Here is an 11,996-nt window from a genome sequence, read left to right on the forward strand (position 1 = left end):
TGTGTGTGTGTGTGTGTGTGTGATCTGAGATCTGATAGGGCTGATGAGTAATGCTTGTGTTGACTCATAGTTGTGCTCAGTCTTCCTTTGTCTCTGAAAAGTGTGTCTGCATGTTTGACCAAAACAACAAATAAAATTTGTACCATTTATAATCAGGGGCAATTCTAGAATTATTTAATGGGGTGGCACAGGGGGGACCAAGAACCAACACAAGTGGTATGACATAAAAATGGCAATGCAACAAGAGCCTGAACAACACATCTCTCTTTTTATTAATACAAACCATTAAGCAGACAATAATAATTCTCAGCTGCACTGTACTGCCCCTCTGACAACTCTGAAGTTCTTTTTCTTGAAAAAACCTGAGTGCCTCACTTTGTTCCCTTTACTTTTTTCTACAAAATCCTGTCCAAAAGTAAACAAACCTCCAACTTAATGATCATTATTACACAAATAGTTTATTTAATAGCCATATTTTCATCTGATTAAAGACAATAATTTAAATGACCACCACGCAAAAACTTTGTTTATTTAATACAAACAGGTATTTACTAATCAACAGCTTAAAACCTCAAGTCTCAGAATGATAACATTATTAAAACTCCATATTTTAGCTTTTAAGGTGTTACTGTAGATTATTTAAAAAGTGATTGTGCCTTTATTATTTGAAACAACAGGAAGAAACCTAACATCATTTCTATTTTAAGCATCGCAGCTCAATAACAAGCACAAACTTTAGGGAGCTTTCAACATACATTAACGTGTATATATACAGTGAGGAAAATAAGTATTTGAACACGCTGCTATTTTGCAAGTTTTCCCACTTAGAAATCATGGAGGGTCTGAAATTGTCATCGTAGGTGCATGTCCACTGTGAGAGACATAATCTAAAAAAAAAAATTCAGAAATCACAATATATGATTTTTTTAACTATTTATTTGTATGATACAGCTGCAAATAAGTATTTGAACACCTGTCTATTAGCTAGAATTCTGACCCTCAAAGACCTGTTAGTCTGCCTTTAAAATGTCCACCTCCACTACATTTATTATCCTAAATTAGATGCACCTGTTTGAGGTCGTTAGCAGCATAAAGACACCTGTCCACCCCATACAATCAGTAAGAATCCAACTACTAACATGGCCAAGACCAAAGAGCTGTCCAAAGACACTAGAGACAAAATTGTACACCTCCACAAGGCTGGAAAGGGCTACGGGGAAATTGCCAAGCAGCTTGGTGAAAAAAGGTCCACTGTTGGAGCAATCATTAGAAAATGGAAGAAGCTAAACATGACTGTCAATCTCCCTCGGACTGGGGCTCCATGCAAGATCTCACCTCGTGGGGTCTCAATGGTCCTAAGGAATGTGAGAAATCAGCCCAGAACTACACAGGAGAAGTTGGTCAATAACCAGAAAAGAGCTGGGACCACCGTTTCCAAGGTTACTGTTGGTAATACACTAAGACGTCATGGTTTGAAATCATGCATGGCACGGAAGGTTCCCCTGCTTAAACCAGCACATGTCCAGGCACGTCTTAAGTTTGCCAATGACCATTTGGATGATCCAGAGGAGTCATGGGAGAAAGTCATGTGGTCAGATGAGACCAAAATAGAACCTTTGTGTCATAATTCCACTAAACGTGTTTGGAGAAAGAAGAATGATGAGTACCATCCCAAGAACACCATCCCTACTGTGAAGCATGGGGGTGGTAACATCATGCTTTGGGGGTGTTTTTCTGCACATGGGACAGGGCGACTGCACTGTATTAAGGAGAGGATGACCGGGGCCATGTATTGCGAGATTTTGGGGAACAACCTCCTTCCCTCAGTTAGAGCATTAAAGATGGGTCGAGGCTGGGTCTTCCAACATGACAATGACCCGAAGCACACAGCCAGGATAACCAAGGAGTGGCTCTGTAAGAAGCATATCAAGGTTCTGGCATGGCCTAGCCAGTCTCCAGACCTAAACCCAATAGAGAATCTTTGAAGGGAGCTCAAACTCTGTGTTTCTCAGTAACAGGCCAGAAACATGACTGATCTAGAGAAGATCTGTGTGGAGGAGTGGGCCAAAATCCCTCCTGCAGTGTGTGCAAACCTGGTGAAAAACTACAGGAAACGTTTGACCTCTGTAATTGCAAACAAAGGCTACTGTACCAAATATTAACATTGACTTCCTCAGGTGTTCAAATACTTATTTGCAGCTGTATAATACAAATAAATAGTTAAAAAATCATATATTGTGATTTCTGGATTTTTTTTTTAATTATGTCTCTCACAGTGGACATGCACCTACGATGAAAATTACAGGCCTCTCTCATCTTTTTAAGTGGGAGAACTTGCAAAATAGCAGGGTGTTCAAATACTTATTTTCCTCACTATATATGTGAATTTTATATATATATATATATATATATATATATATATATATATATATATATATATATATATATATATATAGTGGGGCAAAAAAAATGTTGTCAGCCACCAATTGTGCAAGTTCTTCCACTTAAAAAGATGAGAGAGGCCTGTAATTTTCATCAGAAGTACACTTCAACTATGAGAGACAAAATGAAAAAAGAAATCCAGAAAATCACATTTTCTAATTTTTTAAGAATTTATTTGCAAATTATGGTGGAAAATCAATATTTGGTCACCTACAAAAAAAGAAAGATTTCTGACTTCCTTCTTATTCTGCTTATTTTGGCTTCTCCCATTAGGGGTCTCCACAGCGGATCATCCGCCTCCATACCCCACTGGGCTTTACATCTGCCTCTTTCACACCAACTACCTGCATGTCTTCCATCACCACATCCATAAACCTCCTCCTTGGTCTTCCTCTTTTCCTCCTTCCTGGTGGTTCCATCCTCAGCATTCTCCTACTGATATACCCCATGTTCCTCCTCTGCACATATCCAAACCATCTCAGTCACACCTCCCTCACCTTGTCTCCAAAACGTCCTACATGCGCTGTCCCTCTAATAAACTCATTTCTAATCCTGTCCATAGTCGTCACTCCCAACGAACATCTCAACATCTTCAGCTCTGCTACCTCCAGCTCCACCTCCTGTCTTTTACTCAATGCCACTGTCTCTAATCCATACAACATCTCAGGTCTCACCACAGTCCTATAAACTTTCCCTTTCACTCTCACAGATACTCTTCTATCACAAATCACTCCTGTCACTCTTCTCCACCCACTTCACCCTGCCTGCACTCTTTTCTTCACTTCTCTAACACACTCTCTTACTTTGCACTGTTGACCCCAGGTACATGAACTCCTCCACCTTCTCCACCTATATACCACTTCACTGCCCCCCTCTCATTCACACACATGTAACACACACATAGGCCTATAATTATATTTTAATACAGTGAACAAAGACTTGATCTGCAGCTTGTGAAATCGCGCTTCTCCTGTTTGAGTTGTGAAATTGACAGAACTGTAATCCAATAATGTCATAAATATACAGGAAATAATTGGCAGTGAACCAGACAGTGTGTAGTGTGTGTTTTACTTTAATTCATCTGGTGTTCAAATCTTTTGTGTCGTTACGTTGTGTGTGTTTTTGTGCTGAACATGTAAAACAGCCTGAACTGAGACAGTGTACTGTGTAATGAGAGATTAGTGGCTCGGTGCAGATGTTTGAGTTGACGAGTTTGTTACTGTTCTCTGAAGCCTCCTGTGCAGGTAGCAATGTGTTAATAAAGTTATCAGTATGGAGGCAGTTTGTGTGTCATTACATCATGTGTATTTGGAAATGGAGAATTTCTCTAAGCTGGTGAAGGTTGTGCTGAGATCTCTGCACTCTAAGCATGAGTGTTATTTCTTCACCTGGTTAGTTGCTGCTCAGCAATACAGTGTTTTGAGTCAGTAACAAATCCTGATAATTAAATGGTCTCCTGTCAATTCTGAAAATCACTGGGTGGAAGCATTCCAGATGATGGTAGATGATGATATTGATGGAATATCAATATAGTTGAAGAACAAACTAACTGCAAACATCCTGATCACCTACATTGACATCCTGATCACCTTGTTCTTTCGGATAGACCAGATACTTAAGGACTATAAAATGGAGAAGGCTTTCTGGCTTCCTTAGGATCCACCCAACATTCCATGTCTCCTATCTCAAACCAGCCCAAGCATGTTTGCATCTGTTGTTACAAAAAAATAAAACCAAATAAAACCGCAGAAGGAGAATCACTGACCCTTTTATCATACTCATGACAGAGTTGTTATTCAGATCATTAATTTTAGATACAGAATTACATTTTCAGAATAAAAATGCATGAACACCATTATAAACACATACCCAATAGCAAAGGAACATCACAAAACAATCCACCTAATTCTAGACAATGATCAGGTCCATCTGTGTGTTCAGGTGGAAAAATCACAAACTTCACTGCATCTGGAACTTTTTATCTGTTTAGATTAAAACTGATGATGCCTTTGTTCCTACATGAGTCTTGTGCCCATATGTGAATGGAAAGATGTATTCTTGTAGGTCTTTGTATTTTTTTTGGTTAAGTAGAAATGGTATGATGTAGTGGTAGAACAGGATTTTTATCTCAATCCATTGTGTACTGGTTGTATGGAATTTTGTTTTCAGCAGTCTCTGAGCTCAGGTTGGATGATGTTGCTCGATTGGTACCACAAGTATACCTCAAGGCTCTTCTCTGTTCTGTCACCAAGTGGTGGAATGAATTTCACCTAGATGTCTGAAAAGCAGAGTCCCTCTTTTTGAAGTCATCTTCAAGCATCGAGTGAAGATCCTTTTCTTCCTAAAAGACTTAAACTAAAAATTAAAAGTTTGCTTTGTACAAAATAAAAAAAACACTCTAAACAGAGTTGTAGGCTGATTTACTTTAAGTTTGGAATCCAGTGTAGATTTATTCATTGATAGACTCAAAGCACTTTTGTACATCATTCTGGACACAGATGTCTGCTAAATGCTATAAATTTAAATGATGAAAAGAAGATCTTTAGAAATTCCTGATTCACTTACAGACTATAAATAAAAACACTAAAAATGCTAACATTTTTTCTTTTGTTTTACCAATTTATTTATTTTAGTTCTTAATTAGAAAAAAACTTGGATTCTTGGCTTTTGTAACCTGAACTGATCAAATAGTTCACACTGTAGATCCATAACAATAAACAGTCATCCAGAGTGGCATAGAGTCTGATTTGCTCTGTTGCTGTGGTCAGTGCATAGTGTGGACAGTACATGGGTTGGTCAAAGAGGGAGCAGAATTGGCTTTAGGCATGTGTGAAAGTGAAGGTGTGGTAGAGCACCAGTTTCTGAATGGAGATCAGAGCTTGAAGAAGTTAGTGGTAACGATTTCCCACTTTTGCATTAATTAATGCTTTCTGTTTCAGTGAGGACCAGAGAAAATAATAAACAACAAACACCCCTGTTTCTTATCTGCTCTTCGTGCCTCATTATGACAAAATCCTACTTATGCTACTTTATTCACTCATCACCAGATTATCCACCTATAATTAAGCATGCAGTGAGAAGTGGCACGCGCCATTGTGTTTAAACATAGGACCATTTTCAATCTATTACTCCGACAAACACACACGTAAACATGTTTCTGTTGCAGTTCTCTTCTTCATGTATTAATGTGTGTGTTCAGTAGATGTTGGCGGTGTTGCTGCAGTAGTAAATCTCCTTCTTACACACCTGGTAGATTAAAGTGTTTGATTTCCAGCTGTAAAATATTTCCACATGATGATCCTCTGTGTTTCTGCACTACATCTCACACTCACTGTAGTGTTCAGGTGTCTGATTACACCTGGAGCTGCTGAATCATGTCACAACATAACAACAAATCACAGTAGAGAGGGGGAGGAGAAGTAACATATGTAAATTTAACAAGCAGCACACACACACACACACACACACACACACACACACACACACACACACACATTTACATTATAATGAAACTGGAACAATGTACTGAGTGTAGATAAGAGAAACCTAAAAAGGTCTCTTCAGGCTGGTATCGATCTGATCTTATCATTACTATTAGGATTGATCTTCCTACATCTAATACACATTCTCCACCAATTCCAACACTCCACCTGTAAAAGAGAAAGTAAAGCCTGCTACCACCTGCTACCTGCATCCTGCTGATTCTTCTGAGAACTTTAAACGGAGGCTACCAACAGAACCTTATCAACTTTTTATTTTATTTAAATGTAAATTATACTGAAGATTTTCTTCTCTCTCCAAGGTAAGGCTCAGGTTTTAGTTTTTATATTTTTTATAAATGTTAATCTTTATGTTGGGACTAACAAGACACTGCTTCCGCTGAGGTAGAAAAAATAACAAAAATTCAGTGTGTTCATTACAGTGGTGTAAAGTGGTGATAGAGAAAGATTTTGTAGCTCATATAAACTGCTAACTGGGTGCTAATGGCTAATGTTCTCAGCAGGTTTGAGTAGTGTAAAGAAGTCATGTGATCTCCAGGAATTCCAGGTTTTCTTATTTAATACCAAATAAACACTAAAACGGGGTGAACGTTAGCTGTAGCAGTGCTGAGAGAAAAGATATTTTCATGTTAATATTAAACTCTACACTGGGTTTAGGGCAGTTTGGGGTCCCATGTAAATTCACTACGTTAATATTTTAACCTTTAAATATAAAACATTTACAGTCTCTTTAAAGTCTCTCTGTACAGAGACGTGTCTAATAGCTGCTGATTGTTTTTTTTATTTGTTGGTTAATGATGTCCACACATGACATGACCAAAAAAAAAGTATTTCTTCATCCTAACATTTAACATTAAACCTGCTTCAACATACATGTATTTTTTTTACGTTTCTTTTATTTAAGGGCAGCGTGTGAATTCATTTCAATTCAGTTTTATTTGTGTAGTGATTTTAACAATGAACATTGTCCCAAAGCAGCCCAAGGTTATACATTTGCATAAAAGAATGCATAAGTTTAGTGCCTGTAGTTTTATCCATAATTTTATCCTCAATGTATCCCAGTGGCGACTGTGAAGGAAAAACTCCCTGAGATGGTGTGAGGAAAAAACCTGAAAAGGAACCAGACTCAAAAATCATCCTCGTCCTCAACACTAAATGTCCATTAATTACAGTTCCATCATTGCTATGGTGTATAGTGATGGACGTGGAGTTTTACATTGGACCTCCTGGAGTGTTTAAAGGCTCTGGCATGGAGAAGCTGATGCTGGATCTGTGGTGATCACAAATGCTGAGCTCATAAAACTAGGAGCTACTAACCATATAGACTGTATAAGACTGCAGAAAGAACATCCCTTATAATCTTATACTCCAGTAATCATGTTAGTTCTCACTCTCCAGTGTTCTGTATTGTTGAAAGATTTATGATCAAACTCTTGATGTCACCCAGATGAGGATGGGTTTCCCTTTTGAGTCTGGTTCCTCTTAAAGTTTCTTCCTCATTAAATCTAAGGGAGTTTTTCCTTGCCACAGTCACCACGGCTGCTCATCAGGGACAAATTCACACCATTCACCATCACTGTTGATTTGTGTAAAGCTGCTTTAAGACAATGTTTGTTGTGAAAAGCGCTATAGAAATAAACTTCACTTGACTTCACTTGACGCTTAAATGCAGAACTGTTCATGCAAAGTGTGGTCCTGAGCACATTGTAGTACATCCCCAATTCTAAAAAAATTTTGACAATGTGTAAAATGTACATAACAACAGAATGTCATTATTTGCAAATCTCATAAAAATCATTTTATTTACAAAACATAGAAAACATATCAAATGCTTAAACTGAGAAAATTTACAATTTTAAGAAAAAAGTAAGGTAATATTGAAATTGAAGGCAACGTCATGCGTAGCTCTTGCCAGTCCTTCTACTTTGATTTTCCGTTCAGGGCTAAATGTTCTTTAGTTTTGTTCCTGCCATGGATAAGGACAGGGATGTTTTCTTGATACCTATTTAGTTCCTGGAAGCTGTTACTGGATAGTTTTTCCCAAGTTCATTTGCCGTGTTCTGACTGTGGATTTATTTTTACTTTCACCTTCTTGGATGCTTTTTCTGGATTTAACACCATAGACTTTTCTTCAACCTTTTGTTTGTCTCTGAACACAGGTTCACACACACCTTCATGCCTCTGCTTCATATGCAGCCAATCTGGGTTTGAGCCGTGTTCTCTAACATTCAGTGCTTTATACGTCAGTAGTAGTATTTTATAATCAGTGTGAGATGTAATTGGGAGCAGTGTAGATGATTAAAACAGGAGTGATGATCATATTTTTTAGAGCTAGTGAGGACTCTTGCTGCTGCATTCTAAACTAACAGTGCAGTTACTGCTCGATTGTTATTAAATTATTAAATTCAGTAAATCAAAATAAGAGATTAAAGTATTATAAATATGTATTCTGTAGAATATACGCTGCAATTAGAAATTAGTAATTAAACTTTCTTTCGACTTCTCCCGTTAGAGATTTATCATTTAGATTCTTTTAAATAAAATTATCTTCTTAGTAAAAGAAACCATCAGGCACAAAAACATTCATTAAAGCAGATTTGATGATCTCACTCGTGCTCCATTACATAAGCTGCTTTGAGACCAAAATCTGTTGTGTGTGTGAAAGATCACTGCTGCTGTGACTCTAAAATCCACCAACAGGGGGCAGTAAAGTCATGGTGCAGTTACTGAGGTGATGAAGCGTAGTGAAACGTGGGATTTTAAATGAGTGATTTGTGTTTTTTCAGGGTGTAAAATTGACACTAATACAGTGAACACTTGTTTGTGTGATTTTCTGCAGAAGCTGATCTTCCACTTATATTTAATGTGTTTAATAATCTGCCTTTGTTTGTGTTTGTATCAGGAAATCTGTAAAAACTCCACACGAGTCTTCCAGGCATCATGATCCTCCTTTCTATTTCCATCTTCTGGCTCTCTGTCTGTGTGGGTGAGTGACCTGGTTCAAGTCCAACAACACACAAGTGTCCTCACATTCATTACAATATGCTACAATTTTTATAAAATGCTCCAAATCATGTAGATTGTAATGTTTCCCCCCACAGACCCCATCAGTGCAGATCCTCCCATTACTGTAGAAGCTCATGTGGGTTCCACAGCTCTCCTGCCATGTAGCCTGAGTAAAGACTTCACCCAAACATCAGTTATTCGGTGGCGTGCTGATAATGAGATTGTGTTTGAGAGAAGCTTTGATGATACAGATGTGGGTCCAGGATATAAAGGACGTGTGGACGTTCCTGTGGACGAGCTGCGTAAAGGAAACTGTTCTCTGGTGTTGAAGGACGTCAGAATCACTGATCACACTTTCTACAGATCCTTTATAGTGGAACATGTGGAGGTTACAAACACTGACAAAATACAAGAAATCAACACAGTTCAACTCGATGGTGAGAAAATTATTCAACATAAAATATAAAAATTGTAGTGTATCAGATAAAAGTTATAAATAAGGAACATCTATTTGCTCACATCTGATCACATGATTTTTATTTTCTAAAAAAGTTTTTCAGAGTGTATCAGCTCAGGTGGGATCCACAGCAGTGCTGCCATGTGACTGGAGACATCTGTCCATCCAAACACCTCATGTTGAGTGGCGTATTGGTGATGAGATTGTGTTTGAGCGAGAGGGTAAAGAGTCATTTCAGGGTAAAGGATATGAGGGACGTGTGGACGTTCCTGAGGAGGAGCTGCTTAAAGGAAACTGTTCCCTGGTGTTGAAGAACGTCAGTGTTACTGATGAAACTCTGTACAGCAGCTACATTTTAATGACGGACACAAAGAAACCTGTGTTGGTCCAGAACATTAAACTCTCAGTCAGTGGTAAGTGGATTAGTATCAGATGATGCTGAATACGACACGTACAGTATCAGTTCCACAGCTATAAAAGAATGAAAATGACTAAACTCAGGTGAACAGGATTCTGGATTTAATGTAGATGTCAGTGTTTCTCAGTTCTGCTTGAAGCTGCACAGTTTACTGTTTGGTTTTGTTAGACTGAGTGTGGAGAACACACACCTCCTGTCCTGCATTTCAATACTGTTTTATACCTCACACACTCACTGACTTCCCCGTACTAGATCAAGTGTGTTTCCTACATTACACACAGGAATTTTTCACTTCTGAAGTGTAGAGTGACGTTCAGTCCTCATCTAAAACACACATGAACTGACATGTCACATGAGTTTCTATAGTAATGTGAGTAATTTATTATAAATGTGATGTTCTGATCTAAAACTCCTTCAGCATCTGCAGTGTGTAAATGTTTGAGTAGAAAATGAAAAACAGCACAACAGCTTCATAAACTGTATAAAAATCCCAAAGCAAACAGCAGAAGTGTTTAAACACATGCAGGAGACTGAAGAAAATCCCTCATCAGATCAACACACACTGAAGGATGTTTGCATGTGATTGACACGTGTTCATGTTCCAGTGAAATCTGTCAGTTTGACAATGACATAATAGGAGTCTTATGAGCTTCATTATTTTATTAGATTTACTGATCAATTATTGCTCCTGTACAGTCATTTGTGCTGCTGATGCACAAGGAAAAATGTGAACTAAATCCTGACTCAGCAATAATATTAACTGTGAGAATGAGTTTTATTCCACACTGAGACCAATGGAGACGAGGAGAAGTAGATCCATCAGAATTAAAATGCAGGACAGGACTGGGAGAAACTCTGTACTTTTATTTATAGGAATTTTGATGCTTCTGCAGATATGAAGTAAAATATTTAGAAGAAAAGTATAAAATGTAAAATACCTTTATTTCTTTTTCCTCCATAGAAAGATCTGAAGAAAGGAAAGATGATCCATCAGCTCCCTCAGGTGATTGTTGTACTAATAATTATTATGTTACTCATTAACCCTATAAATCTCTATTTATCTCAGTTTTATTGTCAGATAAAAGATTTATCACATTTCTACTCAGACTTTATTTTAACATTTCATTAAATAATATTTAGAATAAATTGTTTGTGTCTCCAGATGAAGCTGGTGGAATAAACCCGGAAATCATCATCATCATCATTTCCATCGTGTTTTGTGCTCTTTTCATACGGTAGAAATCTCAGATCACAGAATATCAGAAAGGAGGAAGTTTGTTTCCTTTAAACCAACAAGCGGAAACACCACAATTTCAGCACATGAGACTCATTTGCATATACTGTATCTTTTTTTATATTTATATTTTATTTCATAAAATATATTGAATAAAGATCTCTGCCCAATGTAAATGTATTTTGCTCTTTAATGGAAGTGTAAAGGTCTTTGGAGGGATGTGTGTGTGTTTTTGTGATTTTTATTTCACTTCCTCTAAATAGGTGCAGCTTCATTACATTGACTTAAAGACACTCCTTTAATTTACAGTCTACAATTTTATTTATAAACCAAAATATCCCAGGAAAGTACACACTCACCTGATGCCATAAGAAGAAACTTAAGGGAACAACCTTTACCTTTTGGAGATTATTTTTAATCTTACATATTGCAGATTCTCACATTGTGATATTTCTATATTAGATCATGATGATAAAACCTTCAGAACCCGTTTAACTTGTTTTTATACACACATCCCCCCAGCAAACACACACACACACACACACACACACACACACACACACACACACCTGCTTGTTATTTTTAAGATAAAACTAAACATTTACAAACCATTCATGGCATTTTGTCTTAACTGTATTGATGATTCTTACACATTGAGTACTGTTATTAGAATTTTTATTCTGCTTTTTAACACAGTCCTGAACTTTGCTTACAGTTGCATTAAACTGCTTTCAGTGGCCACCTGATCATGGAAAACACATATCAATACATTACCCATGTAACTTTAAACACACCAACCAATGTGTCGAGGTGTACAGCAGGTGACATCACATTTGTGAAAGTAAAAGTAAAATGCTCTGTAGGCTATTTAGATACTCGTTCAGTTTATCATCTCCAGGCTGATCTACATGAATCACAGCTGCATAACATAACATAGAG

General features: G+C 37.4%; 1 protein-coding gene across 1 annotated transcript; it reads left to right on the top strand.

The window, feature by feature from the left end:
* The first annotated feature begins 5,913 nt into the window (after positions 1-5,913).
* LOC124392125 lies at positions 5,914-11,996 on the top strand. The gene is made up of 6 exons (XM_046858823.1): positions 5,914-6,244; positions 8,845-8,928; positions 9,044-9,385; positions 9,501-9,818; positions 10,785-10,826; positions 10,986-11,996. Exons 2-6 carry the CDS (start codon positions 8,883-8,885, stop codon positions 11,060-11,062), a joined length of 825 nt encoding a protein of 274 aa, XP_046714779.1. The 5' UTR covers positions 5,914-6,244; positions 8,845-8,882; the 3' UTR covers positions 11,063-11,996.

This window comes from Silurus meridionalis, chromosome 10 (assembly GCF_014805685.1).
Source record: "Silurus meridionalis isolate SWU-2019-XX chromosome 10, ASM1480568v1, whole genome shotgun sequence".
Lineage (NCBI taxonomy): Eukaryota > Metazoa > Chordata > Actinopteri > Siluriformes > Siluridae > Silurus > Silurus meridionalis.

Bases quoted from the DNA above. Each gene is read 5' to 3' on its own strand.
- LOC124392125 (XM_046858823.1), top strand. From the start codon at position 8,883: ATGATCCTCCTTTCTATTTCCATCTTCTGGCTCTCTGTCTGTGTGG. The intron at 8,929-9,043 runs GTGAGTGACCTG...TTCCCCCCACAG, and splicing joins CTGGCTCTCTGTCTGTGTGG to ACCCCATCAGTGCAGATCCT. The intron at 10,827-10,985 runs GTGATTGTTGTA...TTGTGTCTCCAG, and splicing joins TGATCCATCAGCTCCCTCAG to ATGAAGCTGGTGGAATAAAC.